At 37.9% G+C, this 19,004-nt stretch overlaps 2 protein-coding genes across 3 annotated transcripts in view; one reads left to right on the top strand and one right to left on the bottom strand.

The window, feature by feature from the left end:
• ush1c (Usher syndrome 1C) overlaps positions 1–11,732 on the bottom strand; it is a 30,128-nt gene extending 18,396 nt beyond the window's left edge. Inside the window, exons 1-10 of the mRNA XM_034685361.1 lie at positions 11,588–11,732; positions 8,556–8,623; positions 6,960–7,103; positions 6,669–6,807; positions 4,178–4,286; positions 4,044–4,068; positions 3,806–3,863; positions 3,511–3,699; positions 3,371–3,430; positions 2,904–2,960 (exon numbers count right to left, since the gene is read on the bottom strand). Coding sequence (XP_034541252.1) covers positions 2,904–2,960; positions 3,371–3,430; positions 3,511–3,699; positions 3,806–3,863; positions 4,044–4,068; positions 4,178–4,286; positions 6,669–6,807; positions 6,960–7,103; positions 8,556–8,623; positions 11,588–11,623 — 885 coding nt within the window. The 5' untranslated portion in view covers positions 11,624–11,732. The remainder of the gene's footprint in view (positions 1–2,903; positions 2,961–3,370; positions 3,431–3,510; positions 3,700–3,805; positions 3,864–4,043; positions 4,069–4,177; positions 4,287–6,668; positions 6,808–6,959; positions 7,104–8,555; positions 8,624–11,587) is intronic.
• Positions 11,469–17,965, top strand: ccdc77 (coiled-coil domain containing 77). Of its 2 annotated transcripts, none has more exons than XM_034685351.1 (12): positions 11,469–11,532; positions 14,133–14,181; positions 14,572–14,758; positions 14,857–14,999; positions 15,346–15,442; positions 15,630–15,720; positions 16,000–16,088; positions 16,261–16,409; positions 16,609–16,873; positions 16,969–17,094; positions 17,225–17,377; positions 17,653–17,965. In XM_034685351.1, the coding sequence occupies exons 2-12, from the start codon at positions 14,147–14,149 to the stop codon at positions 17,797–17,799; spliced, it is 1,482 nt and encodes a 493-aa protein (XP_034541242.1). In that variant the 5' UTR covers positions 11,469–11,532; positions 14,133–14,146; the 3' UTR covers positions 17,800–17,965. The 2 variants fall into 2 exon arrangements, with proteins under 2 accessions (XP_034541242.1, XP_034541241.1); XM_034685350.1 differs by lacking the exon at positions 11,469–11,532 and adding an exon at positions 13,316–13,436.
• Positions 17,966–19,004: the final 1,039 nt, after the last annotated feature.

The following is a 19,004-nucleotide window of genomic DNA, read 5'->3' as shown; positions in this document are numbered from 1 at the left end:
ACAGGTTAAAACTAGTGTTGGACAGATATCAGCCAATGGAAATAATTAGAGAGTAGGGCCCGTATGCACGACCAGCCATTAGTGATCAAAACGGTCTGTTTGTACTAATGGTGAAAAAAAAACTGACTAGCAGTACACATGAGCCAGGTTAATGCCCCAACAAAGCATTAAATTTAATGGCAGTAGACTCCACCATTACAGGTGCTAACGGCAGGATTACTGCACCTGTTAGGCTGTTTAAAGGATGGAGGACATCGTGCTTATGCGTTACCGTTTAAGACAAAATATGCATAGACATTATTTTATTTTTAGGTCTTCTACTGTGTGCTCAGTAACACTACACACATTTACCCGCTTCAAGATCTTAAGCCAAACTTTCCCTTTATCCTTGCTTGTTATTTCTGACGATTGACTTGCTGATAAAAGCTGTTTGTTCTATATTCTTGTAATAAAATGTCATTTTCTTCTTCCACTGAAAAATAGTTTTTCTTGATCTTCTCTCAGTCACACCAGTACCGCTCGCCATGTTTATTGTTGTTTATGTGTAGTAGACATGCGCAATTCAAATTTGTTGGATTGGGGTTTTCCAGGAGGTTCCCTGGACATATGACGTTTTGCACCAGCCTCGCTTTCATGGCGCAATTAGTTAATTGGCCAATTATTTTCAGTTGAGTATGCGGCTAACGCTACGGCTTAATGGGCCGTTACATAACGGTACGTTAAGACTAATGGTCCCGTTTGTGTAATGGATGGACTTGCATAGGAGCCCAGGTCTGCAGATACACAATGCCAATATTACATTGTTGTTGATGTTTTTTTGCATTTGAAAATAAAGTAAAACAATTTAATAATAATAACATCTATTATTCCATGCACATTATATTACTATATTACTAATATACACTACCGTTCAAAAGTTTGGGGTCACTTAGAAATGCCCTTATTTTTTAAAGAAACGCACAGTTCTTTTCAATGAAGATAACATTAAATTAATCAGAAATACACTCTATACATTGTTAATGTTGTAAATGACTATTCTAGCTGCAAACGTCTGGTTTTTAATGGAATATCTACATAGGTGTATAGAGGCCCATTTCCAGCAACAATCACTCCAGTGTTCTAATGGTACATTGTGCTTGCTAATCGCGTTAGAAAGCTAATGGATGATTAGAAACACCTTGAAAACCCTTGTGCAGTTACGTTAGCACAGCTGAAAATGGTTTTGCTGGTTAGAGAAGCTATAAAACTGGCCTTTCTTTGAGCTAGTTGAATATCTGGAGCATCACATTTGTGGGTTCGATTATACTCTCAAAATGGCCAGAAAAAGAGAACTTTCATATGAAACTCGACAGTCTATTCTTGTTCTTAGAAATGAAGGCTATTCCATGCGAGAAATTGCCAAGAAACTGAACATTTCCTACAACGATGTGTACTACTTCCCTCAGAGAACAACAGAAACAGGCTCTAACCAGAGTAGAAAAAGAAGTGGGAGGCCCCGGTGCACAACTGAGCAAGAAGACACGTACAGTAGAGTCTCTAGTTTGAGAAATAGACGCCACACAGGTCCTGAACTGGCAGCTTCATTAAATGGTACCCGCAAAACGCCAGAGGCGACTCCGGGATGCTGGCCTTCTAGGCAGAGTGGCAAAGAAAAAGCCATATCTAAGACTGGCCAATAAAAGGAAAAGATTAGTATGGACAAAAGAACACAGACATTGGACAGAGGAAGATTGGAAAAAAGTGTTATGGATGGACAAATCGAAGTTTCAGGTGTTTGGATCACACAGAAGAAGATTAGTGAGACGCAGAACAAGTGAAAAGATGCTGGAAGAGTGCCTGACGCCATTGGTCAAGCATGGTGGAGTTAATGTGATGGTCTGGGGCTGCTTTGGTGCAGGTAAAGTGGGAGATTTGTACAAGATAAAAGGATTTTGAATAATGAAGGCTATCACTCAATTTTGCAACGCCATGCCATACCCTGTGGACAGCGCTTGATTGGAGCCAATTTCCTCCTACAACAGGACAATGACCCAAAGCACACTTCAAAATTATGCAAGAACTATTTAGGGAAGGGAAGAAGCAGGCAGCTGGTATTCTGTCTGTAATGGAGTTGCCAGCGCAGTCACCAGATCTCAACCACATTGAGCTGTTGTGGGAGCAGCTTGACCGTATGGTACGCAAGAAGTGCCCATCAAGCCAATCCAACTTGTGGGAGGTGCTTCAGGAAGCGTGGGATGAAATGTCTTCAGATTCCCTCAACAAATAAACAGCTAGAATGCCAAAGGTCTGCAATGCTGTAATTGCTGCAAAGGGAGCATTCTTTGATGAAAGCAAAGTTTGAAGGACAAAATTATTATTTCAAATAAAAATCATTATTTCTAACCTTGTCTATGTCTTGACTATATTTTCTATTCATTTTGCAACTCATTTGATAAATAAAAGTGTGAGTTTTCATGGAAAACACAAAACTGTCTGAGTGACCCCAAACTTTTGAACGGTAGTGTACATTATCTTAACCCCTCACAGGTTTCAGATTGATCAAAAACAATATATTTCAGAACACAACTTAAGTTTATGTCAGAAGCAAAATAAAACAGCATTATTCTATACATCATGAAATAATATATATGTGTATTAGCATTAATATTGTGTTATTTAGGAAAACATACGGTAAACATACCGCTGTCCCAACTTTTTTGCTACATGTTGCTGACATTAAATTTAAAATGACCATATATATACTTCTCATTCCACTATAAATACTTTCCGTTTCAACATTTGATGTAATCTTTTAACTAATTTGAATCAAATATAGGCTTTAAATGATTTGTAAACTACCAACCTTTTTTGGAATGGGGTAGTAGTTTCAAATACACAATAACACAGTTAAAAGTTGTACTTACAGCTCCTGTTAGGACAGTAATAGTCAGACTCCTGCTGCTCTTCAAGACTTTAACAGCCTGGGAATACAAAAACAGAAAAATAAATGCCTCTAGTTTTTAAGATGTCTGTGGTTGAAAGGTACTTAAAAACATTTGCAGGATTTGTTTAGTGTGGATTTAAAATTATCACCAACTCCTAATGTTTACTTTGTTTTCTCTATGTGCCACTTTGGCTCACACTTAACAGTCCTCCAAGGTTTTTTTATTTTGTCTTAAAAGCACTTCATGTGATTAAACAGTAACTTGGCTTCGGTTCTGCAGTTCAGCAAGATTAAAACAGAGGGACAAAAACTTCCAGTGATAAAATGGTGAACTTTTACTGGCATCACAGTTATAACAGATAGTATCTTGAGTACAAAACAACAAGATAACTTTGGTCTAAAGCTGCCTTTATCGGAAATAATTGAAATACTTTAAGCATAATTTACCTCTTTGTGGTCTGCGTTAGTGAAATCCGACCCGTTCACCTCCACAATCTGGTCCCCAACCTACATGTTAGGATGAAATCAGGGAGTTAATAGCAGGCAGTTATGTGAGTATGCATGTTCTGGTCATTTTGATAAATCACCTCCAGTCCAACTTCTGCAGAGAGGGAGCCTGGCTTGACGTTACTGATGTAGATACCAGGTTTCTTTGTTGGACCGCTGGAGATGCTGATACCCATTCCTTTTGTCCCAACTAGGCTGAGGAAAACCTTCTTCTCCTTTATTTCTTTGCCTCCAATGGACGCCAGGCCAGCAACACTGTTTTTCTTCTCCTAGGAAAGGACAGAAATTAAAGAACAAAAAAATAAGTCTGCTGATGTGATACAAGATTTGAAATTCCATAAAAGTCCATAGAAAGAAAAAAAACGATCCTCTTACCCCGGACTCTGACACAAACTGGTCGACAAACTGCCACTTGAGGGGCTCACCTGTTGAGCTATAAGAGAAGAAAAGAGAATAAAAAAGACAAACATAATAATAATAATAATAAAGACAAACCAGAGCAGATTGACCTCTTCATTATAGACAGATATTCATTATAGTTAGATATCTAACTCATCTATAGAGTTGTACTTATTATATAAATGCAACAGCGTCATTGAATCGATTAACTTACCCTTTCACTGGGATCATCCCCACATCTGTACAGATAGAAAAATAACTCAAATTTAGTGAGGCTATTTGGAGTTGTGGTAACATTGAGTTTAACCATGTAACTTATAACTTATAATCAGTTTGTGTTTGACATACGTCTGACTTTGAGTGACACAATCTTCTTGGTCTTGATGAGACTGATGACCTCCTCATGGATGCAGGAGGAGATGGAGTATCCGTTGATACGCACTATCTCATCACCGACCTATAAATCAACACAGGATAGTGATGACAGTTTCTTCTTCAGTACTTTTTCTTGAAAATATAAGAACCGATATGATCTATTGTTTTGTTTGGTCTAGACACATTTTGATGTTTTTGCTATTTATGCAGCTTTTGCTCTAAGTGTAAGTGAACTCATATCAAACACTGTTAGAGGCTCAAACACAAAGATGTGAAAGCAGACAGATTTTTTGATGGAATACAGAATATATACTCGTACATTTTTTCTGCATGCCTACCTACATACTCAAATCTTACACAGTTATGTATTAAACGTACACATAAGGACTCCCAAACAACGTTTTTATGCTGAATGTGCAATCAAATCGTTTATTATGCTGTTTTAACTTAAGCTTCACCTTTACATCACATCTGTTGTTTTAATCATCTGTTTAAAAAATTCCTTACATGAATGATCACTCTTACATAAATAAGAAATAAACACCTCCAACTCTTTGATTTGGTTTGTTCATCCAATATATTATAATGTGTGGACTTCATATTGATAAAATGACGGTGCATATTTCATTGATAGTATGTGTAATTCTTCTTGTTAAACTGGATTAGTGTTGCCTTTTTCAATCTGAGCAGACAATGCTCTTTATATATAGTACAGGCAGGTACCACGTACACACATGTGGACGTTCAGCAGCCTCTCCTTATTTTTATTTCTAAATAGTTTTCTGGAACAGCCTAAATTCTGACAATATAAAAAAACTATAGGCCCTTTCCAAACTTCCCGTTTTAGCTAAGACTCTAGACTTCTTAGTAAGTCACTGACTTTCTGACTGACTGAAAGTTATTTATCAAACAGATCACAGCATGTTCAGGCTGAAGGAATCCCCTCTAGATCACTCAAATAATAAATGGCATGCCCCATGGCTCTGCCTTGGAACCACTATTGTTTATCATTTTTCATCAACAGTATTGGCCATAATCTTCCTGATTCAAATTTGCATTTATGTGCACATGATACAATTTGAGCTGGTCTGCTCCAACGCAGCATTAGGCTCCCAGTCACTTGCAAGATGCTTTAGATACTGTACAAGGCAGCATTTATGAGTGCAAATTAAAACATCTATTTCTACATCTCAGAGTGATGTGATTGAGTCTGTATCTTATAATAAATACCTGGGATTCTTAATAGATTATTCACTGTCTTCCAAGCTACATATTCAGCAACTTGAATGGATATTGTATACCATGGAGCTTTGAGGTTTATTACACGTCTTAAGTCTCTAACTCATCTCTCTATGCTTGTGTTGGCTGGCCTGCATTTTCGACCCTAAATCAAGACTAAATCACTGACAAATCCTTATTCATAAGGCAAATCTTAGCTGGCTTCCCTCTTATTTCTGTACTTCAATCGATTTGAAAATTACTGAAAGCAACAGTCTTTGCTCAGTGAGCCAGTCACAGGAGTTATTTTGGCTTTCTGTCTCCAGAATCTTGAAATGGGGAAAAAAAGTTTGAGCCACCCTGCTTCTGCAGCTTGGAATCTATGGAGGAGGATTTGGGTCTGAGTGAGCTTGTGTCTGTAAAAATCCGATTGAAGGTTTTGGGGGAAAGTGTATCAGGTTTTAGAATATTTTACTGATTATTTTCTGTTTTGTGATCCAGGATTTGTTGACCTGTGTTGGTAATAGTAATGTGTTGTATGTCTGTAACTTTGCTAGAATGTGCTGCCGCAGATCTTGGTCAGGACACTCAGGAAATTTGTAAACTCAATGAGGCTGTCCTGGTTAAATACAGTTCAAATATAAATAAATAAATAAATAAAAGTTTATCTACTCAACCTACACTACTACCATATTTTATACTGAATGTTTTTCAAAGCTTGAGTGCAAATCAAAGAGACATTACTATCCTCTTTTTGGCTGTAGTCACTAAGCATACTGCGAGTCTTTCCCTGTACACAATGACTCACATAGGAAAGCAGTCTCATATTAAAGCATCAATCTAACCGCTCCCAAGAAGATTTCAACCTTTTAATTAATGTAAGAGATATTTGATTTATTGTCCAACAGGGAAGAAATGAATGGTCTGTGACTCTGAATTTATAAACACAATGCTTTACTCCACCCAGTGGATACTGGTATTATTACTCCGAAGTCAGTGTAACTGAAACACAGCCACAGAGAACAGATTGTGCAAATGAGCGCTGTGTACCTGATTGCAACAAGCCTTATCATTAAAACGGCTTCTTTTTAAATCTACTGCTATGATGAATAAATAAGTACTCCAAATGTAGCCATTTGACACTTTAACTTAAAGCCACATAAATAAAGTAGTTTGTAAAAAAAAGTTAAGTTATATAACTGGAATGGAAAGCTATTGTAAACTGGGAAGTAGCACATTTAGTGACCTGAAGGCCGACGTTCCCAGCCTGACCATCTTTGACGATCTGTGATATGTAGAGACCACAGCCAAACTCCAGCCCCCCTCGAACACTCAGACCCAGACCGTCGCGATGCGTCCGATCCAAACGCACCTCCTTCAGCTTCCTGCATGAACATGAGGGAGTGACAGATGAAAATAGAATGAGAACAGAATATTTGAGCCAGAATTTAGAAGAAAAATGTTTCAGTATGAAAACAAATGTGACAGTCCAAATTTATACTGGAATCAAGAAAAGTCCGAGCTATAAGACACTCACCGTGATCTCTTGGGGGTGAGCATGTCATATTCCACCTGGTGTTTCAGGGGAATGAGAGGTCGGATTGCGTCAAACAGTGGCAGGCGCTTTGGTTCATTGATGACCAGTTTCAGATCCCCAACCAGCACCTGCAGATCCATCGACCTGAGGGTGGAGGGGTTAAGTTGATGATGATGATAATTTTTCAATATGTCTATACATTAATGACTTCATGAGCTCAAGGATTACCCATCCCCATCCAAAGAACACTGCTCTGTGACAAAAATGTTCTACTCTTAAATGAATAAATATCCGGAGGAAACAAATATTTTTTTGTAAACTGATTAGATTCTTAAAGAGCTCTCATTGTTACACTGACTTAAGTCTTAAGGTCAATCTCATTATGGCTCTCAGAGGGTTTTTATTGACCAAAAGATAATTAAAGCCCTTTCTACAAATGGCTGCTACAGCTTAGCCTTTACTTCAATAACAATGTTGTAGTCTCGATAAAGCGTTTAAAAAAAGGACCAAAAAGCAACAAAACCACATGTATAGTCCGTTTAACTACATACATAGTTCTTCCATGTAAAACTCCAGTGCATACACGACCCACAATGCAGTTCAGTCAGTTTCATGGTTGTGTGCTTTTCTAGTAGAAGCTACATCAGCCTCAAGCCTTTAGCTTCCATTAGATACGAGAAGTAACCTACAGAAGTCTGATAAGCTTTTATTTTCTTAATCTTTAAGTATTCAGTCTTTTGTTTTATACTTTTTCTACATACAGTTCATTCTAAACACTTTTAACACACCTGAAGTTTGAAATCGGACTCATTTCCTCTTTAATTTCTGTGCTGAGCAACAATCATGTTATTAACTAACTATATAACCCACATCCGATGGAAAAAAAACAATTCGATCATCTTTCACAATTCAAAGGAAAACAAAAGGTGACTTGAACAGCAATTAAAGGAGCAAAATAAGAGCTGTTCTATAAAATCTGACCACCTGGCCTCCTCCTTGAATTATTAATAGGAGCCATTTCAGCCTGTTTGGAGGATGAACATAAAAAGAGCTTTTGTGAGGACCTGGCCAGGCTTGTCGGAGCGCAGTGGAAACTGATCAGAGGCTTAACCAGTGGGGCCGCAGAGCTCCGCCTCTGTATAAAGATTAATTGAAATCTAGACCTTTAGCTTCCCCTCGACCACCACCCCCTCCCCAGAGCTCTGAGACTGAGCTGTTATCAGAAACCCTGATGCAGAATGACGTTTAAACTAAAGTCTATGCACACTGGGAATACATGTTACAAGAGAGCAGCTTTAAAAAAAAAAAACGTTTAATATGTTAAAGTAGGTGAGGGGTTCTGCATCCTAAGACAGAGCAATGCTTTTATCTTAGATTAGGCACTTTCCATTGTATGTGCAGAAACCCAGGTATAAGGCCATGTCCTAAAGCATGGAATCATCACTACTAAACTTACACTCAGTTTTTTTTTTCCTTTGAGGAGTGAGGGGATGTGATGCAAGAACAGAGAGGAAACAAGGAGGAAAAAAAAGGAAAAACTTGCTCTCAAACATGCAGACAGTATAACCACACCGAGCAGTGACAGACTGTACTCACTGATGATACATCCGGAGGACATCGTACAGGTAATCCTTCTCTGCTTCATTCTCAATCAGTAACTCCACCTGCAAGAAAGGACAAACATCTGCTACCATCCTTCGTCTCAGCACACTGACACTCTGCACATCGCTCCTGTGGTCCTGTCAACATCACAGGGGGTGAGCAACCTGTGTGTGTGTGTGTGTGTGTCTATCTGTGTACATACAAACCTGATGGCGGCTCAGATGCAGCAGAATGGTTTTGAGAAAACGCTTTGGCCAATCACTGATATAACACATTTTCCTAAGCTGATCTATCAAATGTAAACACTTTTTAACAATATAATCCAAGTGATGCCTGAAACTGTGTTTTTAGGATGCTGATACTCCTTGGACTCGGCAGGTGTAGTGGAGTGTTCTTCCCTGAGCATCAAACCTCTGTGAAGAAATAATGGCAGCACAGCTAAGAAGAGGCTGCAAGAGGAAGGTCAGTCGTGTCATCTTACATCTCAAACACAAACAGAGGTGAACGTTCACACCAAACATTAGCACGCCACGCGCACACACACACGTTACACACAAAGGCTTTATTTATATTATGGGAATCATGTTTCATTGGAATAAGTCCTGCAGTCCTTACAACAAATTAGAAATAAAAATACTCTTCAGCTGGTCCAAAATTCAGCTGCATATGTACTGACAAGAATTAAATAATATATCACATTTCTCCCATATTAGCTTCTCTACAATGGCTACCTAAAAATCTGAATATAATTTAATATCCCTCTTCTCCTAGACCTCCAAATCAGGTCAGGTACCAACAAATCCATAAGAGCTCTAAGTGCCATATTACCACTCCAAAACACTAATCTTACAACATACAGACCCTTCTGTTATACATTAAGTCTTTCAATAATGTGAGGTAGATTCTTTAGTTATCAGGTTTTGGAATTATCTAACAGTTAAGGTTTGAAAGAGGAACACCTTCTCCAATTTTCAGAGTACATTTAAAAGTAAAGCTTATATTCAAGACTGGCCTTAGAACCACAACTTGTTAAGCAGGCTTAGACTGCCAGGGGACTTGATACATCAAGCTTCTGTCTTCCCTTCTCTCTTTATGCCTCCAGATAACATGGACAGTTGTTACTTATTTAATATCTTCCAAAGATTCTTGCCACTATATTGTCTCTCAGACTCTTGTGGATCACTGATGTGGATTGCCAGCCTCCCTGCTTGACTCCCACTGCTACAATTATTGTTATCAGTCATACTCACTTTTATAATTATTATAGTTATTATTGATACTGTTAGTTATTTTTAAATGCATTTCTATCATTCTCAACTCAACTCAATGTATATAGCACCTTTCATACATAAAAACATGCAGCCCAAAGTGCTTCACAGAATAACAGAGAGGCAGAAACAACAGCAATGGTAAAATTATAAAAGGCATGATTATAAATAAAATACTTAAAAATAAAATACAATCAATACAGTAAAAATAATAAAATAAGTAAAAGTGGAAAGAAAAGTTAAAAATAAGGTAGAGCTAACAAGATCAGGTGAATAAAATAAATAATTAAATAAGATGAATATATGTTAAAGCAATGGTTAAAATAATAATAAAAATAATAAAAAAAATAATAATGCAGTCCAGGGCTAAAAATTAATTACTCCAAATTAAAAGCTAGATTAAAAAGGTAAGTCTTAAGTTTACTTTTTTTTTTTAATTCTAAGATGCTATGTCTTATAGGAATAATAATTTTGTTGTGGCAGTTTAATAGAAAAACAAAATGCACACATGCGCATTAAGACACTTGTGTATCATTTTATGTAATGATTAAAGCACTGGTAAGATTACGCCTAGCTGTCATAAATGTAGAGAAACTGTAGTGAAGTGGCTGTGAGGGTGTGTTTATGATGCTTTGTGGCAGTCATAAATGTGTCTTGCTCAGGGAAGTCAGCCACTCCTGCAGCCTGAACGACATGCAGACTTTAGCACCATAAACCAACAAGGTAAGAGACCAGTAGTCAGCTTGATACCTGTTAAAAAAGGGCACTGTCTACTTTAGAAGATTGTGAGCTGCAACTTATTCTTATACGCATAGATTACAATACATAGAGCAAACACAAAGGGGAAATAAATCCAATTAGTTATATGACAACAGTAGCTCTACAGTAAAACTGCGCAAACGCTGAACTACATGCAGTGACTAGGATGATGTCCCAGAAAGAAACAAAGCCTGATTGTGCCGTGTTGGCCTCCCAGTCTCTTATTAAAACCGTAAATTGCCCCATCTCTTCCGCTCAGCTGCTCATCTCTGGCACATTATCTAATGCTCAGATGCCCTTTGTCAGGAGCCTGCAATATGTGACCCTGCCCTACTGCGTGCAGCACAGATGGCTGTGTGATGATCCCCACATGCACTGAGGCTGAAAACGCCCCAAACATATCAGGTTCCCTTTCTTTGTTATCTTTCACTCATAGTTACCTTTTCAGGTCGTTGTGTCCCAACACTAACTTTAAAACATCATATAATTGGTGCTCTAATTAGAAAAAAACTAAGCGTGGATTCAATCCACAATTTATTTGATCCTATTCTTAGACCTCAGCTGTGTTATGTTTACCTGAGCCAGAAAGGGTACCAGCCTTTGGACTAATACAGAAAGGATCTCCATCAATGAAGTTGCTTAGAATACACTGTCTACTTATTATTTTGTTTTTAAAAAATGATATATTACCAAAGTAAATTCAGGGAGGAAACATCCTCACTTATTACATGGCAACTCACATTGTTTTTCCTCTTTTACTGGCTTCATAGTCAAGTGAAACCTCACACAATAAAATAATATATGTAATATTGAACTATGACCTGCTCTCCTCAATATCATTAAGTTAAACAACGTGCAGGTTCTCTGTCGTGAGGCCGTCGGTGAGACCTGTCTACGTACATCCCACTGAGAGAGACACCTGAGCCACTCACGAACTCCAACAGGTGAGAAAGGATCATTTGAAGAGCCGATGAAAATGGAAAAATGTTTGTATCTTACCTTGTGTCTAAATTCTCGAGCAACTTTCCGCTCCATCGCTGAGGGCTGTCGGGAAACCGAACGACGTGAAGTCTCAGTGTCGGGGAAGTTTGACAGGCAGGGCTGGACTGGGGTCAGTCAATGCGTAAAGGTAAAGCCAGGCATGGAAAAAATCAACTTCCGGTTAGGATTTTCATATTAAGAAAACAACATTCAATTATTAAAAGGGGTTGAATCTTTGAACCTGAACATTGAAATGGCTCAGATGAAAATTAAAATAAATCTATCTCAATTTACTTTCACATAAATGTCCACTTAAGGTACCTTAAAAGTATCCGCACAATAAAAAAAATGCCTTTATTTTAAAGGGCTTATACGGAAGAGGATTAGGGCCACTGAAAAAAAAAATTAAGTTAAAAAAAAATGTTTTAATTATTATTCTGAGAATAAAGTCAAAATTCTGAGAATAAAGTCAGAATTCTGACTTTAATCTCTGAATTCTGACTTTAATCTCTGAATTCTGACTTTATTCTCAGAATAATAATTTAAAAAAAAACTTGACCTCAAATTTTTTTTCTTTTCAGTGGCCCTAATCCTCTTCCGTAGAGTTGCGTCTCCTGAAAGAAAAAAACTTGACAAAACTGTCAACAGTGGTAATGGAAAAAATTGAAAAATAAGCGTGTAATATGGCTCTTTCGGTGAACCTGATACATCAAAAGTTGGCTGTTTTAGCTCCCAATGTTATTTTGTTAGCCAACATTTTTTGTATAAAAGGACAACTTCATATCAATCCGGAATAAAGCCTAAATTTGACCAACTAATTTTATGTGTTCGCATTTACAACATTTCACCATTACACTTTTGAAAATACCATAATTCATATTCATTGGCACAGCAGAAACGCTATTTCTCATTCAGGTATAGTGATGCTCACTGCCTTAATTTAGAATACTTGATATCCCTCTGCTTAGAAAAGACTCATCTTTGAAACTTTGAGTATGAAGTATTATTATTAGTAGTAATAGTAGTAGTAGAAATAGTAGAAGTAGTAGTAGTAGCAATAGTAGAAGTAGTAGTAGTAGCAATAGTAGTAGTAGTAGTAGTAGTAGTAGCAGTAGTAGTAGTAGTAGTAGTAGTAGTAGCAATAGTAGTAGTAGTAGTAGTAGTAGCAATAGTAGTAGTAGTAGTAGTAGTAGTAGTAGTAGCAATAGTAGTAGTAGTAGTAGTAGTAGTAGCAGTAGTAGTAGTAGTAGCAGTAGTAGTAGTAGTAGTAGTAGCAGTAGTAGTAGAAGTAGTAGTAGTAGTAGCAATAGTAGTAGTAGAAGTAGTAGTAGTAGTAGCAATAGTAGTAGTAGTAGTAGTAGTAGTAGTAGTAGCAATAGCAGTAGTAGTAGTAGAAGCAGTAGTAGTAGTAGTAGTAGTAGTAGTAGTAGTAGGAGTAGTAGTAGTAGTAGCAGTAGTAGTAGTAGTATCATATATGAAGTATCATTCATGTGAATAGTTAAGGTTGTATATAACATGAACTAAGCATTTTACCACAGACTGTTTGAAACATGTTTCCAATAACAATGACTTGCCGTACATCAGTAGACTGGAAGAAGGTGGCTTTATTTGCCTTTTAACACCTTATTCTTCCCGCTCAACCCACCGTACCATATAACTATTATTTATTAAAATGTTGCTGTTAGTAGTAATTTATTTTAAGACACTCAAGTAACTAGTGTTGATGTTGTCGCCCCACCAGCCGCTAGTAGGAGAAGTCGCGTCATTTTAGTGTTCAAGTTTCTCACGAAGAAGACAAAGAGACGTCACTTCCGGGGTTCAAAAGCTTGGTAGCAACGAACGCCGCTTCCCTGGCCACCAAAGAACTGTGAGTTTCTGGAAAACTGTGACCGTGTATGATGATTTTTAGTATTTTTAACAGTAATAACCAGAATACTCGTTTGCATTTACATTGTTGGAATTGTTTGTATTTGCAAAAACAGAAAGGTAGCTTTACGACGACGTTGCATTGCAACTATAACAGAGAGGCTCAGTTATTTTATTTTTACCATGGTGTTACTACGAGTTAAGTGTGCCATGAGTCGGGCTAACTTTAAGATGAATATGCGCATCAAAACGTGGAAAATGTGCATATTTCTACAAGCAATCGACTGTGCTTACAAACATCCCGCTCCTCCTGGCGTCTAATCCATGATACAAGTTGACAAAGCTTTGTAATTATATTGACCTTTTTACTCTTCAGCCCACTCACTCTTGATTTGTTTGTATAATAAGATACATTGTCAGTTTTAGTAAGGCAATCCCCTATACAAAGTCCACCTATCAAACAAATATGGTATCAAAGATTGACAAAGTTTTGAACAGTTTTTTCAGCAAAACTTAAGTATTAATTAAATAATATCTCTCTGGGATCCTCTATTTGACACATCCTAATTGACAGGTGCTGTATATTTTGTGAAGATGTAGCCTCTAGTTATGAAATTGACTACAAATAGTAAGTTGATGTTTAGACCTGCAACACCAATCACTTCATGTTATATCGGTGCTTTTTCTCTCTTTTCAGTGTTTTGTACAAGAATGGGATCCCCAACAAAAGATGCTACACCACACAGGTAAGATTATAACTAAACGAGGACAGATGTGTCTGGCAGCTGTAGCACAGTACATACCATTTTCAATAGAACAACAACAATGTAATGCCTAACTGTTGTCTCTGAGATGGACGAAAGACTTATTTTGATAGTCTGACCCCCAATTAAACTACCGTTATATCCCATACAAATGTAGTCTCATTCCTTCAGTCGGCTCAATGCCTGTATAATCAATAATTTTCACTTTATGCTGCAGACATGAATTTTTTATCGAGTACAATGATAGTAAAAGCTTAAAACAAACAATGAAAGTTCACCATTTAAATCTGAAATGTATCTGTGCTAGTGGATATGTATTCAAAAGTATCTTTTCTCATATTCACCACTGAAGTCTTTTCTCTTTTACTGCAGAACCAAAAATCGTACTCCTGGTCGAGAACCTGACTCCCCACTCCCCCCAATCCATGAGCGGCTGGCGTACCTGCGTCCCTCCAGGGAGCTCCTTGAGTTCTACAGAGGGAAGATTGCTCAATTTGACGGAGAACACGAAGAATTGCTTCAGATGTTGGAGAAGTACAGAGGCATCACAGAGGACCAGGTGAGACACAGCATGGAGTCATATGTGACTGTATATTTTAGGGTTGTGTGTGTTTGCCTGTTTTAACACAACTTCTATCTGTCCTGTGTATCTCCCAGCATAAGCTACAGTGGGAGGTGCGACAACGTGAAGGAGAAATTTCAGAATTGCAAAATGCCCTGAGTGACATGCAGGTCTTCCTTTTCCAAGAGAGAGAACAGTCTCTGCGGCTCTATGCAGAAAACGATAGACTAAAGATCAGGTGGGTAAGAGTTATTATACCCACAAACAAGAAAGACACCTTTATCACAGCAAAAAATCTAAAATGAAGCACAAAAAGCACAGCTATGAATAAAGACTGTAGTCAGGGATACTTTCCATGTTGTTATTTTCTCACTGACAGGCAAACTTTCATGAGCTGTAGACCTCTCCAGTGTTCCTGTTGGAAGTTAGGATATCAATTGTAATAAGTTTCTGAGCTGTCTGACTTGCTGGGGTTGGACTTTCTGTATGTTGTCTTTGATTGTACTTGTCTTTTGTATCACCCTTGTTGTTCACTATCGCTTATGTACATGAAACTATCTGACCATCTTCTCACTGTTGTTCAGAGAGTTGGAGGACAGAAAGAAAATCCAGCACCTTCTTGCCCTGGTTGGTCCTGATGCAGGAGAGATCACGTATTTTCACCGGGAGCCCCCTCACAAGGTACACGTTTACTTCTTAGTTGACTATTTTTTCTTGGTTTTTCCTACAAATCTGACTTTAATTTTCAGCTTCAACTGCTGTTTGTGTATTTGAACAAAATTGTTGCATTATAGTGTTTTTTAACTAAGGGGATACAATACATTTTATTCTATTTCACTTATAATTTACTCTGATTAATTTATTCCAGGTCACCATCACTCAGAGGAATGCTGAGTCAAGATTGGATGAAAATCTAAATCTCAGACCGACAAAGTTAAGACCTGCTGCAACCAGGAAAGGTTTGAAAACACATTTTAGGAAACACCTTTTCATTCTAACATTTACTAAATTAATTAAAATTATGTCTAATAGACTTTGAGTAATCTTAGTATTATTATACTCGTAAGTCCTCTGTTAAGCATTTTAATCAGGAGATCAACACAGCTGTTGGGTTCAGACAAACCTGTCGAAATGATTAAGACCAATTAGATCAATGGTTCTTTGGGGATTTGGAGGCAAGCTTTTTGTTGGTTAGCAAAAGGATGAAAAACCACTTTGATTTCTCATCTTACTCACAGAGGGCAGCAGGAGAACAAAATCAGCAGATGGGGTTAATGGTGAGAGCCTGGAACAATACAAGAGTGATAACCAGACATTGTTACTACAGGTACGTTTAGATCTTACTGCTACTTAACTTCTTCTAAATGCATGAAATGTGTTAACATCCCCAATAGCCTTACACACCACCCCTTAGTATAAATGTTAACTGTTTGTGACAAAATGTTCACCTATTGCCAGCGTTTGATGAGGCTTTTATATTTTGTGGCCTGTGATTCCAGGTGGAGGCTCTGCAGGCTCAAATGGGAGAACAAACCCGCCTGGCAAAAGAGCAAGTGGAGTCTCTGCTGGAGGATCGACGGATCAAAACAGAGGAGGCCCAGGCACAACAACAGGGAGATAAAGAGAGAATTGCAGCTCTGAATGACAAGTGAGTCTGCTTTCTGTAGTTTGTAACAAGTTGTTTACTACCACTGTGCAACATGTAACATCTTTTTGATGTTGGACACTTGAGAAAGACTTTTTTCCTTCTTGATGTAGTGACTCTCATCACTTTGAAAAGTATTTAACATGATTTGTAGCCCAATCTCAATGTGTATTCTCACTTCCTCTACTATTTATCACCACAGGCTACAGCGAACCCAGAACCTGTTGCATGAAAGCACCAAAGATTTCTTACAACAGAAGTTTGAAACACGGGCTCATGAGAAGAGCTGGATGGTGGAGAAAGACCGGCTGCTGAGGGAGCTTGACTCATGCCATAACCGTATGAGGAAGGGAGGGTCTGCTGCTGGTGCAGAGATGGGGCGAACGCTGCATCCCAGCAGCAGCACAGCCATTTTACTCTCCCGGCCTCAGCCAGAGTCACAGCAGACACACAAAGAGCAGATTAAGGTAATTTGTATAAATCATTTCCTTTCTTTTTTAAGTTAAGTTTATTAAAGCTCTTTCTGCAGGAGTTTTTATGTACCTCTTTTATGTTTGATCAGGCACAGCAGGAGGATCTAAAGCAAGCTCACCGTCTTGCCGAGATGTACAGGGAGCAGTGTATTACACTGGAGACAGAGCTGTCCCAAATCAGAGAGGAAGGAGATGTTGGCAGAGAAATATTTAAGGTACCATAGAAAGACAGATCCTTACGTCTGTAAAATTCTTGCACAGGCCTCTTGTTGATTGTTCATATTTAATGGGGACCCCAAGTTTGTTGTTCCCAAGATTTTTCAGCTTCAAGTATTTTGTGTGCAGGAGCGTTCAGACAAAATAGCCAAGCGTCTCCAGCTTATGACTCAGCGGTATGAAGCCCTGGAGAAGAGAAGGGCCATGGAGGTGGAGGGCTTCAAGACAGACCTGAAGCACCTCAGACAGAAATTCAAAGATGTTGAGAAACAGCTCCTCAAGGTAAAACAATTTCTGAAAAACATCTGTAGTCTTTGTCTCTTTGTAAGTTTATGTTGATCTTTAGAAAAGTACTTTGTGTCAAACAACAAGCCTGTTTTGAGGTCTTTTTAACCATAAACACGTTAAACAATATTTGATGTCATCAGATCATTAATTAAACGTTGCTTTAAAAAAAATGTGTCATAGCTTTACAGTCAGCCCTCAATACTGTGTATACAGTACTGTTGTTATTATCTAAACAACTTGTCTTGGTGTTTATGTATCTACTGCTGCAGGTTACTCTAAATGTGGGGCCCAATCAGGATTTAGCCATTCTGCATGAGGTCCGTCAGACCAACACAAGGACAAAGAAGGTTCAGAGTGAGCTGATGACGCTGAAGGCAAAGATTTATGGACTGGAAAATGAGCTCAGATTTAGCTGAGGAACTGACTGAGATGCTCTGTCCTCCTGTAGTGGAGAATCCCCAGTGTGTGAGGTGAATCGTTTGATTTATGTATGTCTGCGCTATGTGTTTATTGCTAGTTTCAAAGGAAATGTCTGTTTTGTACTTATGACCAATAAAGATGTATTGCTACATTGTTTTTAAATCCCTGCACTCCCTCAATGATTGACAGAAAGAGCTATTTTAATGTTTTTTTTTCTCTCTGCAGATGTTTTGACTTGTCATAATAGGAAAATACACTTCTTACTCATAACACCAATAATGAATCTGCTGTCAATGAGTTTCATTGTAACAGGAGACAGTGAGCAACCATACAAAGTACTAGGAGCCTGAAAGTGAAGTTAGTTTTATAACATAAAGTGATTTTACTGATGGCGTATTAGGACATCTTTTTACAAAAAACTACCCTTAAAATGCTCAACTTATATTTCTCCACTCAAAGATGAGCAGCCAACATGATAAGACTTGTTTATGTATATTATAATATGAGTTTATTATTACAGCATTAAGTCATGGTAGTAGCATGAGATCATTTTCTGACAACAGGCAACATCTTATTAAGTAAAATATTTTATGTCTTAATTTATTTGCTTAAATCAAGGTGAGTTTGTCAAAAGATAAAACACTAAAAACATAAGCTTGCAAGGACAGGGGCGTTTCTAGAACTTTTTGACCAGGGTGGCCCAACTGAGGCTCTCACATAGTCAGTGCAGTGCATTTACAAATAAATAACATTTACCCTTTCTCTCTTCACAACCTACGTTTATTAGAGTATTAAATAGTTGCTATATTCCCTTTGACTTAAAAAAAAAAAAAAAACATGACAAAGTGGCATAAATCTTCTAAGCTTACTTCTTTAAAGACTTACAAAAAATGTTTTTTCAAAGTCACATTTGAGGCCACTAATAAAGAAATCTACTGTCAGCCTTTTAACTCATCCCAAATTATAGATTTTAACAGAAACCCCACCTCTGACAAGGCAAACAGCCAATCATAGTTTAGTATTTTGGAGTGGCCCCTGGGGTGGCCAATTGGATTTCAGTGCCACCCTTGGCTACCCCTCTGGACACGCCACTGTGCAAGGAATGAGGGGCTATTGGCTCTACATGCCCTATATTCATACAAACTGAAGTCTGAAAATTACTACATAGCATAAATGTCACTGTAAGGCACTGAAGCACTAA

The sequence above is a fragment of the Notolabrus celidotus genome, chromosome 6 (assembly GCF_009762535.1).
Source record: "Notolabrus celidotus isolate fNotCel1 chromosome 6, fNotCel1.pri, whole genome shotgun sequence".
NCBI classification, from domain to species: domain Eukaryota; kingdom Metazoa; phylum Chordata; class Actinopteri; order Labriformes; family Labridae; genus Notolabrus; species Notolabrus celidotus.
Note: the sequence above shows the minus strand (reverse complement) of the source record. Positions and strands in the feature narration are given on the sequence as shown.